We start from the raw sequence: 14,976 nt of genomic DNA on the forward strand, positions 1-14,976 counted from the left end.
ACACACACAGAGACACACAGAGACACCCAGAGACACAGAGACACTCACAGAGACACACACACAGAGACACACACACAGAGACACACAGAGACACACACAGAGACACACACACAGACACACACAGAGACACACACACAGAGACACAGAGACACACACAGAGACACACACAGAGACACACAGAGACACAGAGACACAGAAACACTCACACAGAGACACACTTAGAGACACACACACACACAGACACACAGAGACACACACACACACACGTCTAGAGAAAGACTTCTCAGAGGAGGTGAGACACACACAGACACACACACAGAGACACACACATAGACACACACAGAGACACACACAGAGACACACACAGAGACACACAGAGACACACACAGAGACACAGAGACACACACAGAGACACACACAGAGACACACACAGAGACACTCACAGAGACACACACAGAGACACACACAGAGACACACACAGAGACACACAGACACACACAGAGACACACACAGAGACACCCACAGAGACACACACAGAGACACCCACAGAGACACACACAGAGACACACACAGAGACACTCACAGAGACACACACAGAGACACACACAGAGACACACACAGAGACACACAGAGACACACAGAGACACACACAGAGACACTCACAGAGACACACACAGAGACACAGAGACTCACACAGAGACACACAGAGACACAGAGAGACACACAGAGAGACACACACAGAGACACACACAGACACACACAGAGACCCACACAGAGACACACACAGAGACACACAGATACTCACAGAGACACACACAGAGACACTGACACAGAGACACACACAGAGACACACACACAGAGACACACAGAGACACAGAGACACTCACAGAGACACTCAGAGACACACATACAGACACAGAGACACAGAGACACACAGAGACACACAGAGACACATGCAGAGACACACAGAGACACAGACACACACAGAGACACACAGAGACACCCAGAGACACAGAGACACTCACAGAGACACACACACACAGAGACACACACACAGAGACACACAGAGACACACAGAGACACACACACACAGACACACACAGACACACACAGACACACACAGAGACACACACAGAGACACACTGAGACACAGAGACACAGAGACACACACAGAGACACACACAGACACACACGTCTAGAGAAAGACTTCTCAGAGGAGGTGAGACACTCACACAGAGACACACACAGAGACACACACAGAGACACTCACAGACACACAGAGACACACACAGAGACACACACACAGAGACACACACAGAGACACACACAGAGACACACAGATACACACACAGAGACACACAGAGACACACAGACACACACAGAGACACACAGAGACACACACACAGAGACACACACAGAGACACACACACAGAGACACACAGAGACACAGTCATACACAGACACACACAGAGATACACACACAGAGACACACTGAGACACACAGAGACACACAGACACAGAGACACACACAGACACACAGAGACACACACAGAGAGAGAGACACACAGAGACACACACAGAGACACAGAGACACACACAGAGACACAGAGACACACACAGAGACACACATGTCTAGAGAAAGACTTCTCAGAGGAGGTGAGACACACAGAGACACAGACACACAGAGACACACACAGACACAGAGACACACACAGAGACACACAGAGACACACACAGAGGCACACAGAGACACACACAGAGACACAGAGACACACACAGAGAGAGACACACACAGTGAGAGACACAGGGAGAGAGACACGGGGAGAGAGACACGGGGAGAGAGACACGGGGAGTATGAGACACGGGGAGAGAAACGGTGAGAGAGAGACACAGGGAGATAGAGACACGGGGAGAGAGAGACACGGGGAGAGAGAGACACGGGGAGAGAGAGAGACACGGGGAGAGACACGGGGAGAGAGACACGGGGAGAGAGAGACACGGAGAGAGAGAGACACGGGGATAGAGAGACACGGGGAGAGAGAGACACGGGGAGAGAGAGACACGGGGAGAGAGAGACACGGGGAGAGACACGGGGAGAGAGACAGAGAGAGAGACACGGAGAGAGAGACAGAGAGAGACACGGAGAGAGAGACCACGGGGGGAGAGAGAGTGTGTCACTGTGTGTGTGTGTGTCTGTGTGTGTGTCACTGTGTGTGTCTTTGTCTGTCTGTGTGTGTCACTGTGTGTGTGTGTGTCTGTGTGTCACTGTGTGTGTTTGTCTGTCACTGTGTGTGTGTCTATGTGTGTGTGGCACTGTGTGTCTGTGTGTGTGTGTGTCACTGTGTGCGTGTGTGTCTGTCTGTGTGTGTGTCACTGTGTGTGTGTGTCTGTTTGTCACCGTGTGTGTGTCTGTGTCTGTGTGTGTGTCTGTGTGTGTGTCTGTGTGTGTGTGTGTCACTGTGTGTGTGTCTATGTGTGTGTGTCTGTGTGTGTGTGTGTCACTGTGTGTGTGTCACTGTGTGTGTGTATGTGTGTGTGTATGTGTGTGTGTGTCACTGTGTGTGTGTGTGTCTATGTGTGTGTGTGTCACTGTGTGTGTGTCTGTGTGTGTGTGTGTGTCACTGTGTGTGTGTCTGTGTGTGTGTGTGTGTGTCACTGTGTGTGTGTCTGTGTGTGTGTGTGTCACTGTGTGTGTGTCTGTGTGTGTGTGTCACTGTGTGTGTGTCTGTGTGTGTGTCACTGTGTGTGTGTCTATGTGTGTGTGTCTGTGTGTGTGTGTCTGTGTGTGTGTGTCTATGTGTGTGTCTGTGTGTGTGTGTGTCACTGTGTGTGTCACTGTGTGTGTGTGTCACTGTCTGTGTGTGTGTCCCATCAACCGGAGGCGAGGAATGGTGGTCGTGGTTACTTATGCCCCCACCGAAGATGAACATCCGTGGAGGGATGCAGGCAAAGCCGATGAGTCAGATGCCTTCTATGACCTCCTGTCACAGGTGCTGGCTAAAGTGGCCCCTCGGGATAGAGTCATCATGTTGGGTGACTTCAATGCCCGAGTTGGTCATGATACTGGCACCTGGTCTGGAGTGATTGGAGGGCATGGGCCAGATCAGCTCAATAACAATGGTAGGAGGCTGCTAGATTTTTGTGCAGCCCATGGGCTTGTAATTACCAACACGCTGTTCCGGCATCGGCGCATCCACACAACATCATGGATGCATGCCGGGTCCAAGCAAGAACATCTGCTGGACTACATAGTGACGGACCAGCGAATGCGAGCCCATGTCCTTGACACCAGGACCTACCGTGGAGCTGATCTGCCCTCTGACCATCGACTAGTCATCTGTAAGATGCGCCTGCCATTCTTCCACTCCGGTGGTGGGTGTACACCCAGGACCCCATTCCAACCTAAAGTGGCCTGGTCTCAGTTATCTGATGAAAGTTGCAAGCGAGAATTTCATCATCGCTTGCGGCTGGGATTGGCATCGTCCCCGACTCCTCCTGATGTCGAGGGTAAATGGGCGAGGTTTAGGACTGTGACTCATGCAGCTGCAATGGCTGCTTTGGGTACGCGGTCCAGACCTCCTCAGACACCCTGGATGACAGAGGAGTTGTTCAGGATGGTTGAGAAAAAGCGACAGGCCCACTGTCATCGGCTACAGAATCCCACGTCAGAGAATGAGGAGGCTTACCGCAGCCTTCGCTCGGAGGTTCGGAGAGCCGTGAGGCGCTGCAAGGATGGGTGGTGGTCGCGGGTTGCTGAGGAGATGGAGTCTGCCTCAGTGGCCCGTGATCACAAATCGCTATTTAACTCCATCAAAAAAGTAACCTGCAGCGCCACACCTATTACCATCATTAGGGGAAAAAACGGTGATCCAATTTCCGACCCCCAGGAACAGGTTCGCAGATTTGCTGAGCATTTCTGTGAGGTCCTGGGGGAGGGAAAATCCCACAGCCAGGAAAACATCGTGGCACAAAGTGAGGATGACCCTGCTGAGGCTGCGGTGCCTCAAATATTGGATGAAGTCACCCCCTGTGAGTGGCTGGCTGAGGTGCCATCTGCTGAGGAAGTATTGAAGGCGATCCGGAGTCTGAGACCAGGAAAGGCAGCGGGCAGAGATGATCTCCCAAGCGAAATGCTGAGGGAGGGTGGCGTTTGTGCACAGACTGCCCTATATGACATCATAACAACAGTCTGGACCACTGGACGGGTTCCGCAGGATTGGAAGGATGCCCTGGTGGTCCCCCTTTTTAAGAAGGGGGACCGCACAGACTGTAACAACTACAGGGGCATCTCACTCCTCAGTGTGCCGGGAAAGGTCCTGGCAAGGATTATTCAGCATCGCCTTGCCAGGCACGCTGAGGAGAGGCTTGCGGAGCCCCAATGCGGTTTCAGGAAAGGGCGGTCCTGCACAGATGCCATATTTTCTGTCCGTCTGCTACAGCAGAGGTGTAGGGAATTCCAACAAGACCTACATCTCTGCTTTATTGACCTGGTCAAGGCCTATGATACCATCAGTAGGCCTGGGCTCTGGGTCGTTCTTCGTGCTTTTGGAGTACCTGACCCTCTGCTCACGATCATTAAGGACCTTCATGATGGTGAGCGGGCCCGGGTAAAACTACGTGGCCGGGAGTCAGAGCCATTCCCTGTACACCTTGGGGTGCGACAGGGATGTCCTCTGGCTCCCACATTATTTAACATCTATTTTGACCACGTAGTTCGTGAAGCCTTCAATAGCTGTACCGGGGGAATCTCCATATGGTACAGATATAATGGGAGGCTAATCGATGCCCGGGTGCGGTCAAGGGATGGCTCTCTATTGCTCAACCACGTTATGTATGCTGATGACTTGGTAATAGCTGCTCAGTCAGAGGAGGAGTTGCAGACGCTGCTGCTGAGACTGGAGCGTGCCACTAAGAGGTGGGGCCTTACCATCAGCCCCACCAAAACTAAGCACCTGCCTGGGTATTTTGTACCATCGGACACTCCACCCCCACAACTCCCAATCGGTGATGGGGCAGTTGTGGAGAGAGTGGAGAGTTTCCCATACCTGGGCAGTGTGCTTATGACTGGCTCCAGTTTAACAGCAGAGGTCTCACTCCGAATCAGTCGAGCGGCAATATCTTTTCATCGGTTGCGTAACGCTGTGTGGAAGCTACCTGGTCTGTCGCTCCGCACTAAGCTTCAGGTCTTCTCGGCCACGGTCATTCCCTCCCTTCTCTACGCTTGCGAAACGTGGACCCCCCTTATGGAACATCTTCGCCGGTTAGAAACATTTAGGCTGACCTGCCTACGATCCATCCTGGGTTTAACCAGACTGGATTGTGTGAGGAGCTCACAAATCCTTGAAAGATCTGGGCAGGGTCCCATCGGTGAGCTCCTCCGGCAGGCAAGGCTGCGATGGCTGGGTCATGTAGCCCGCATGCCCAGCCACCGCATGCCGAAACAGCTTTTGTTTGGCCGGATTGAGGGGGCTAAGCGGGCGCGGCACGGGCTAGAGAAGAGATGGAGTGATGTGGTACAGGAGGACGTGGAGCTGAGTGGACTTGCCGATGACTGGTACCAGCGGTGTCAAGATCGGCCTCTGTGGAGGAGGCTCGTGAAGGATGCTACTGGGCAGTTGGAGGCAGTCGCCCTCCAACAACAACGGAGGGCGGAGGAGCGACGCTCACAACAGCGAGCGGAGCGCCGGGTGGCTAAAGCACAGCAGGTTGGCACAGTAGGGGGCACAGGTGGTGCATCAGCCAGTCATCTCAGTCATCTCAGTCAGTCGACCCGTGGCACCTGGGTCTGCCCCGTGACCTCCTGCCAGCGGGCGTTCGACACTTCACGTGGCCTCAGGGTGCACATAGCCTGGCACAAGCGTCGTGGTGACGTCACCGCCACTTAGTGGCGAATGGCGGTTGTTGTTGTTGTTGTTGTGTCTATGTGTCTGTGTGTCTATGTGTGTGTCTGTGTGTGTGTGTTTCAGATGGTGAACGTGAAGTCCAAGTTCAAGGAGACTCTTGAGCGCTGCGACTCGCTGGAGCAGAAGCTGAACACGCTGGCCAAGGAGAGGCAAAGTCTGGAGAGGAAGTGAGACACACGGGGAGACACGCGGAGACACGGGGAGACACGGGGAGACACACGGGGAGACAGAGAGACACGGGGAGACACACGGGGAGACACGGGGAGACAGAGAGAGACACGGGGAGACACGGGGAGACAGAGAGAGACACACGGGGAGACACGGGGAGACACGGGAGACAGAGAGAGACGCAGACACAGAGAGAGACACGGGGAGACACGGGGAGACAGAGAGAGACACAGACACAGAGAGAGACACGGGGAGACACACACGGGGAGACACACACGGGGAGACACGGGGAGACACACGGGGAGACACGGGGAGACACGGGGAGACATGGGGAGACACGGGGAGACACGGGGAGACACGGGGAGACATGGGGAGACACACGGGGAGACACACGGGGAGACACGGGGAGACACACGGGGAGACACACACGGGGAGACACAGACACAGAGAGAGACACGGGGAGACACGGGGAGACAGAGAGAGACACAGACACAGAGAGAGACACGGGGAGACACACACGGGGAGACACACGGGGAGACACGGGGAGACACGGGGAGACACGCGGAGACACGCGGAGACACGAGGAGACATGGGGAGACACGGGGAGACACGGGGAGACACGGGGAGACACACGGGGAGACACGGGGAGACACGTGGAGTCACAGACACAGAGAGAGACACGGGGAGACACACACGGGGAGACACGGGGAGACACGGGGAGACATGGGGAGACACGGGGAGACACACGGGGAGACACACACGGGGAGACACAGACACAGAGAGAGACACGGGGAGACACGGGGAGACAGAGAGAGACACACGGGGAGACACGGGGAGACACGGGAGACAGAGAGAGACACAGACACAGAGAGACACGGGGAGACACACACGGGGAGACACACGGGGAGACACGGGGAGACACGGGGAGACATGGGGAGACACGGGGAGACACACGGGGAGACACGGGGAGACACGGGGAGACACGGGGAGACACGGGGAGACACGGGGAGACACGGGGAGACATGGGGAGACACGGGGAGACACGGGGAGACACGGGGAGACACAGACACAGAGAGAGACACGGGGAGACACGGGGAGACACGGGGAGACACGCGGAGACACAGAGAGAGACACGGGGAGAGACACGGGGAGACACACACCGGGAGACACGCGGAGACACAGAGAGAGACACGGGGAGAGACACGGGGAGACACACACCGGGAGACACGGGGAGACACGCGGAGACACAGAGAGAGACACAGACACAGACACAGAGAGAGACACGGGGAGACACGGGGAGACACGGTGAGACACACACGGGGAGACACGGGGAGACACGGGGAGACACGCGGAGACACGGGGAGACACGCGGAGACACGCGGAGACACGGGGAGACGCGCACGGGGAGACACGGGGAGACAGAGAGAGACACGGGGAGACACGGGGAGACACGCGGAGACACACACGACGAGACACGACGAGACACGGGGAGACACGGGGAGACAGACACGGGGAGACAGACACGGGGAGACACACACGGGGAGACACGGGGAGACAGAGAGAGACACGGGGAGACACGGGGAGACACGGGGAGACACACACGCGGAGACACACACGGGGAGACACGGGGAGACACGCGGAGACACAGACACAGAGAGAGACACGGGGAGACACGGGGAGACACGGGGAGACACGGGGAGACATGGGGAGACACGCGGAGACACGGGGAGACAGAGAGAGACACGGGGAGACACGGGGAGACACGGGGAGAGACACGGGGAGACAGAGAGAGACACGGGGAGACACGGGGAGACACAGAGAGAGACACGGGGAGACACAGACACAGAGAGAGACAGAGAGACACGGGGAGAGACACACGGGGAGAGAGAGACACAGGGAGAGAGAGACACGGGGAGAGAGAGACACGGGGAGAGAGAGACACGGGGAGAGAGAGACACGGGGAGAGAGAGACACGGGGAGAGGCACGGGGAGAGATAGACACGGGGAGAGACACGGGGGGAGAGACACGGGGAGAGAGAGAGACACGGGGAGAGACATGGGAAGAGAGAGACACGGGGAGAGAGAGACACGGGGAGAGACACGGGGAGAGAGAGACACGGGGAGAGAGAGACACGGGGAGAGAGAGACACGGGGAGAGACACGGGGAGAGAGAGACACGGGGAGAGACACGGGGAGAGACACACGGGGAGAGAGAGACAGGGAGAGAGAGACACGGGGAGAGAGAGACACGGGGAGAGAGAGACACGGGGAGAGGCACGGGGAGAGATAGACACGGGGAGAGACACGGGGAGAGAGACACGGGGAGAGAGAGAGACACGGGGAGAGACATGGGAAGAGAGAGACACGGGGAGAGAGAGACACGGGGAGAGACACGGGGAGAGAGAGACACGGGGAGAGAGAGACACGGGGAGAGAGACGGGGAGAGAGAGACACGGGGAGAGACAAGGGGAGAGACACACGGGGAGAGAGAGACAGGGAGAGAGAGACACGGGGAGAGAGAGACACGGGGAGAGAGAGACACGGGGAGAGAGAGACACGGGGAGAGAGAGACACGGGGAGAGGCACGGGGAGAGATAGACACGGGGAGAGACACGGGGAGAGAGACACGGGGAGAGAGAGAGACACGGGGAGAGACACGGGGAGAGAGAGACACGGGGAGAGAGAGACACGGGGAGAGAGAGAGACACGGGGAGAGACACGGGGAGAGAGAGACACGGGGAGAGACACGGGGAGAGACACACGGGGAGAGAGAGACAGGGAGAGAGAGACACGGGGAGAGAGAGACACGGGGAGAGAGAGACACGGGGAGAGAGAGACACGGGGAGAGAGAGACATGGGGAGAGGCACGGGGAGAGATAAACACGGGGAGAGACACGGGGAGAGAGACACGGGGAGAGAGAGAGACACGGGGAGAGACATGGGAAGAGAGAGACACGGGGAGAGAGAGACACGGGGAGAGACACGGGGAGAGAGAGACACGGGGAGAGAGAGACACGGGGAGAGAGAGACACGGGGAGAGACACGGGGAGAGAGAGACACGGGGAGAGACACGGGGAGAGACACACGGGGAGAGAGAGACAGGGAGAGAGAGACACGGGGAGAGAGAGACACGGGGAGAGAGAGACACGGGGAGAGAGAGACACGGGGAGAGAGAGACACGGGGAGAGGCACGGGGAGAGATAGACACGGGGAGAGACACGGGGAGAGAGACACGGGGAGAGAGGAGACACGGGGAGAGACATGGGAAGAGAGAGACACGGGGAGAGAGAGACACGGGGAGAGACACGGGGAGAGAGAGACACGGGGAGAGAGAGACACGGGGAGAGAGAGACACGGGGAGAGAGAGACACGGGGAGAGACACGGGGAGAGACACGGGGAGAGAGACACGGGGAGAGAGACACGGGGAGAGAGACACGGGGAGAGAGAAACACCCAGTGCTCGGCCTCTCTCTCCCCACTCACCACGTCTCTCTCTCTCACTCACCATCTCACCATCTCACTCACCATCTCACTCACCACGTCTCTCTCTCTCACTCACCATCTCACTCACCATCTCACCATCTCACTCACCATCTCACTCACCATCTCACCATCTCACTCACCATCTCACTCACCATCTCACCATCTCACTCACCATCTCACCATCTCACTCACCATCTCACTCACCATCTCACTCACCATCTCACTCACCATCTCACTCACCACGTCTCTCTCTGACTCACCATCTCTCTCTCTCACTCACCATCTCACTCACCACGTCTCTCTCTCACTCACAATCTCACTCACCATCTCTCTCTCACTCACCATCTCCCTCTCTCACTCACCATCTCACTCACCACGTCTCTCTCTGATTCACCATCTCTCTCTCTCACTCACCATCTCTCTCCACTCACCATCTCTCTCCACTCACCATCTCACTCACCATCTCACTCACCACATCTCTCTCTCTCACTCACCATCTCACTCACCACCTCACTCACCATCTCACTCACCACGTGTCTCTCTCTCACTCACCACTCACCAGGTGCACCACACTGACCCAGCGCCAGGCTCGCCTTGCCTCCGACCTGGACACGGAGCGACAGCTGAACCACTGTCTGTCTCTCTCACTCACCATCTCACCATCTCACTCACCATCTCACCATCTCACCATCTCACTCACCATCTCACTCACCACCTCACCATCTCTCTCTCTCACCAGGTGCACCACGCTGACCCAGCGCCAGGCTCGCCTTGTCTCCGACCTGGACACGGAGCGACAGCTGAACCACTGTCTGTCTCTCTCTCTCACCATCTCACTCACCATCTCACTCACCACCTCACCATCTCACCATCTCACTCACCATCTCACTCACCATGTCTCTCTCTCACTCATCATCTCACTCACCATCTCTCTCTCACTCACCATCTCACTCACCATCTCACCACCTCACCATCTCACTCACCATCTCTCTCCCTCACCAGGTGCACCACACTGACCCAGCGCCAGGCCCGCCTTGCCTCCGACCTGGACACGGAGCGACAGCTGAACCACTGTCTGTCTCTCTCTCTCTCACCATCTCACCATCTCACTCACCATCTCACTCACCACCTCACCATCTCTCTCACTCACCAGGTGCACCACACTGACCCAGCGCCAGGCTCGCCTTGTCTCCGACCTGGACACGGAGCGACAGCTGAACCACTGTCTGTCTCTCTCACTCACCATCTCACTCACCATCTCACTCACCACCTCACCATCTCACCATCTCACTCACCATCTCACCATCTCACTCACCATCTCACCATCTCACTCACCATCTCACTCACCATCTCACTCACCATCTCACCATCTCACCATCTCACTCACCACCTCACTCACCATCTCACCATCTCTCTCACTCACCAGGTGCACCACGCTGACCCAGCGCCAGGCTCGCCTTGTCTCCGACCTGGACACGGAGCGACAGCTGAACCACTGCCTGTCTCTCTCACTCACCATCTCACTCACCATCTCACCATCTCACCATCTCACCATCTCACTCACCATCTCACTCACCATCTCACCATCTCACCATCTCACTCACCATCTCACTCACCACCTCACCATCTCTCTCTCTCACCAGGTGCACCACACTGACCCAGCGCCAGGCTCGCCTTGCCTCCGACCTGGACACGGAGCGACAGCTGAACCACTGTCTGTCTCTCTCACTCACCATCTCACTCACCATCTCACCATCTCACTCACCATCTCACCATCTCACCATCTCACTCACCATCTCACCATCTCACTCACCATCTCTCTCTCTCACCAGGTGCACCACACTGACCCAGCGCCAGGCTCGCCTTGCCTCCGACCTGGACACGGAGCGACAGCTGAACCACTGCCTGTCTCTCTCACTCACCATCTCACTCACCATCTCACTCACCATCTCACCATCTCACCATCTCACTCACCACCTCACTCACCACCTCACCATCTCTCTCTCTCACCAGGTGCACCACGCTGACCCAGCGCCAGGCTCGCCTTGCCTCCGACCTGGACACGGAGCGACAGCTGAACCACTGCCTGTCTCTCTCACTCACCATCTCACCATCTCACTCACCATCTCACCATCTCACCATCTCACTCACCATCTCACCATCTCACCATCTCACTCACCATCTCACTCACCACCTCACCATCTCTCTCACTCACCAGGTGCACCACACTGACCCAGCGCCAGGCTCGCCTTGCCTCCGACCTGGACACGGAGCGACAGCTGAACCACTGTCTGTCTCTCTCTCTCACCATCTCACTCACCATCTCACCATCTCACCATCTCACTCACCATCTCACTCACCACCTCACCATCTCTCTCACTCACCAGGTGCACCACACTGACCCAGCGCCAGGCCCGCCTTGTCTCCGACCTGGACACGGAGCGACAGCTGAACCACTGTCTGTCTCTCTCACTCACCATCTCACTCACCACCTCACCATCTCACTCACCACCTCACCATCTCACTCACCATCTTTCTCTCTCACCAGGTGCACCACACTGACCCAGCGCCAGGCCCGCCTTGTCTCCGACCTGGACACGGAGCGACAGCTGAACCACTGTCTGTCTCTCTCACTCACCATCTCACCATCTCACCATCTCACTCACCATCTCACTCACCACCTCACCATCTCTCTCACTCACCAGGTGCACCACACTGACCCAGCGCCAGGCTCGCCTTGTCTCCGACCTGGACACGGAGCGACAGCTGAACCACTGTCTGTCTCTCTCACTCACCATCTCACTCACCATCTCACTCACCACCTCACCATCTCACTCACCATCTCTCTCACTCACCAGGTGCACCACACTGACCCAGCGCCAGGCTCGCCTTGCCTCCGACCTGGACACGGAGCGACAGCTGAACCACTGTCTGTCTCTCTCACTCACCATCTCACCATCTCACCATCTCACTCACCATCTCACCATCTCACTCACCATCTCTCTCTCTCACCAGGTGCACCACACTGACCCAGCGCCAGGCCCGCCTTGCCTCCGACCTGGACACGGAGCGACAGCTGAACCACTGCCTGCGCTGCAACCAGGCGAGCCTGCAGCAGGCCTCAGCCAGCGAGTGTGCACGTCAGCGGGCTCGTGCGGACGATCTCAGCGAGCAGCTCAGGGACGTCACCTTCGCGCTGGAGGCCGGCCAGCTCATCACCAGGCTCACGCCCCAGCAGCGTGCCGAGGTCATGGAGGGGCGCATCGACCTCCCGGCCGCCGGCACCGACGGCGGCGGAGGCGGTGGTGGAGGTGGAGGCGGTGGTGGGGGAGCGGGAGCGGGAGGGAGGGGGAGGAGGGGGCGTGGGCGGAGGGGGAGGTAGAGGTGGTGGTGGTGGTGGAGGTAGTAGGGGTGGTGGAGGTGATGGTGATGGTGGTGGTGGTAGGGGTAGTAGGGGTGGTGGAGGTGATGGTGATGGTGGTAGGGGTAGTAGGGGTGGTGGAGGTGATGGTGATGGTGGTAGTAGGGGTGGTGGAGGTGGTGGAGGTGGTGATGGTGGGGGTGATGGTGGTGGTGATGGTAGGGGTAGTGGGGGTGGTGGTGGTGGAGGTAGTGGGGATGGTGGAGGTAGTCAGGGTGGTGAAGGTAGTAGGGGTAGTGGGGATGGTGGTGGTGATGGTGGTGGTGGTGATGGTGATGGAGGTGGTAGTGGAGGTGGTAGTGGGGGTGGTGGTGGAGGTGGTAGGGGTAGTGGTGATGGTGGTGGTGATGGAGGTGGTAGAGGTAGTGGTAGTGGAGGTGGTGGTGGAGGTAGTCAGGGTGGTGGAGGTGGTAGGGGTAGTGGGGATGGTGGTAGTGGAGGTGGTAGTGGGGGTGGAGGTGGTGATGGTGGAGGTGGTGGAGGTGGTGGTGGTAGTGGGGGTGGTTGTGGTTGTTGTGGCAGTTGTTGAGTTTGTGTCATTGTGTGTCAGTGTGTGTCAGTGTGTGTGTCAGTGTGTGTGTCAGTGTGTGTCAGTGTGTGTGTGTTAGTGTGTGTCAGTGTGTGTGTGTTAGTGTGTGTCAGTGTGTGTGTCATTGTGTGTCTGTGTGTGTGTCAGTGTGTGTCAGTGTGTGTGTCAGTGTGTGTGTGTCAGTGTGTGTTAGTGTGCGTGTGTCAGTGTGTGTGTGTCAGTGTGTGTCAGTGTGTGTCAGTGTGTGTGTGTCAGTGTGTGTGTCAGTGTGTGTCAGTGTGTGTGTGTCAGTGTGTGTGTCAGTGTGCGTGTGTCAGTGTGTGTGTCAGTGTGTGTCAGTGTCTGTTAGTGTGTGTGTGTGTCAGTGTATGTTAGTGTGTGTCAGTGTGTGTTAGTGTGTGTGTGTCAGTGTGTGTGTGTGTCTGTGTGTGTCAGTGTCTGTTAGTGTGTGTCTGTGTGTGTGTCTGTGTGTGTGTCTGTGTGTGTCAGTGTCTGTGTGTGTGTCTGTGTGTGTGTGTGTGTGGTGGCACAGTGGTTAGCGTCTCCGCTGTGTCTACGAACCCGGCGACCTGAGTTCGATTCCCGCTCACCACCACCACCACCACCTGTGACAGCCTCCCATTGGTCGACTCATCCTCAACAGAGACGGCCTCGATTGTGATTGGTCGGTCTGGATAGCTCCTCCCCCCTCTCTGCGTTGACGATGTTACGGGATCAGCAATAAAAGTGTCATTGGCCGAGGTGGTGATGGTTGTGGTGGTGGTTGTGGTGGTGGTTGTGGTGGTTGTTGTGGTGGTTGTGGTGGTGGTTGTGGTGGTTGTGGTGGTTGTGGTGGTTGTTGTGGTGGTTGTGGTGGTGGTTGTGGTGGTGGTTGTGGTGCTGTCCGTTGACTCGCACAGAGACCCACAGACTCACCACACAGAGACCCACAGACTCACCACACAGAGACCCATAGACTCACCACACAGAGACCCACAGACTCACCACACAGAGACCCACAGACTCACCACACAGAGACCCATAGACTCACCACACAGAGACCCATAGACTCACCACACAGAGACCCACAGACTCACCACACAGAGACCCACTGACTCACCACACAGAGACCCACAGACTCACCACACAGAGACCCACAGACTCACCACACAGAGACCCATAGACACACCACATAGAGACCCACAGACTCACCACACAGAGACCCACAGACTCACCACACAGAGATCCACAGACTCACCGCACAGAGACCCACAGACTCACCACACAGAGACCCATAGACTCACCACACAGAGACTCACCACACAGAGACCCATAGACTCACCACTCATAGACTCACCACACAGAGACCCATAGACTCACCACACAGAGACTCACCACACAGAGACCCATAGACTCACCACTCATAGACTCACCACACAGAGACCCACAGACTCACCACACAGAGACTCACCACACAGAGACTCATGGACTCT

General features: G+C 56.9%; 1 protein-coding gene and 1 long non-coding RNA gene across 2 annotated transcripts in view; one reads left to right on the forward strand and one right to left on the reverse strand.

Annotated features, from left to right (window-relative positions):
- The window catches only part of BRAP (BRCA1 associated protein), a 57,721-nt gene extending 44,785 nt beyond the window's left edge, over positions 1 to 12,936 (forward strand). Inside the window, exons 12-13 of the mRNA XM_076064487.1 lie at positions 5,967 to 6,070; positions 12,570 to 12,936. Coding sequence (XP_075920602.1) covers positions 5,967 to 6,070; positions 12,570 to 12,936 — 471 coding nt within the window. The remainder of the gene's footprint in view (positions 1 to 5,966; positions 6,071 to 12,569) is intronic.
- LOC142923386 (uncharacterized) lies at positions 10,644 to 11,224 on the reverse strand. The gene is made up of 3 exons (XR_012940720.1): positions 11,174 to 11,224; positions 10,825 to 10,916; positions 10,644 to 10,683 (listed from the first exon to the last, which is right to left on the reverse strand). It is a non-coding gene; the product is annotated as an uncharacterized LOC142923386 (long non-coding RNA).
- Positions 12,937 to 14,976: the final 2,040 nt, after the last annotated feature.

The sequence above is a fragment of the Petromyzon marinus genome, unplaced genomic scaffold (genome assembly GCF_048934315.1).
Source record: "Petromyzon marinus isolate PM22_M1 ecotype Great Lakes invasive population unplaced genomic scaffold, UKy_Petmar_22M1.pri1.0 PM_Scaffold_48, whole genome shotgun sequence".
NCBI classification, from domain to species: Eukaryota; Metazoa; Chordata; class Hyperoartia; order Petromyzontiformes; family Petromyzontidae; genus Petromyzon; species Petromyzon marinus.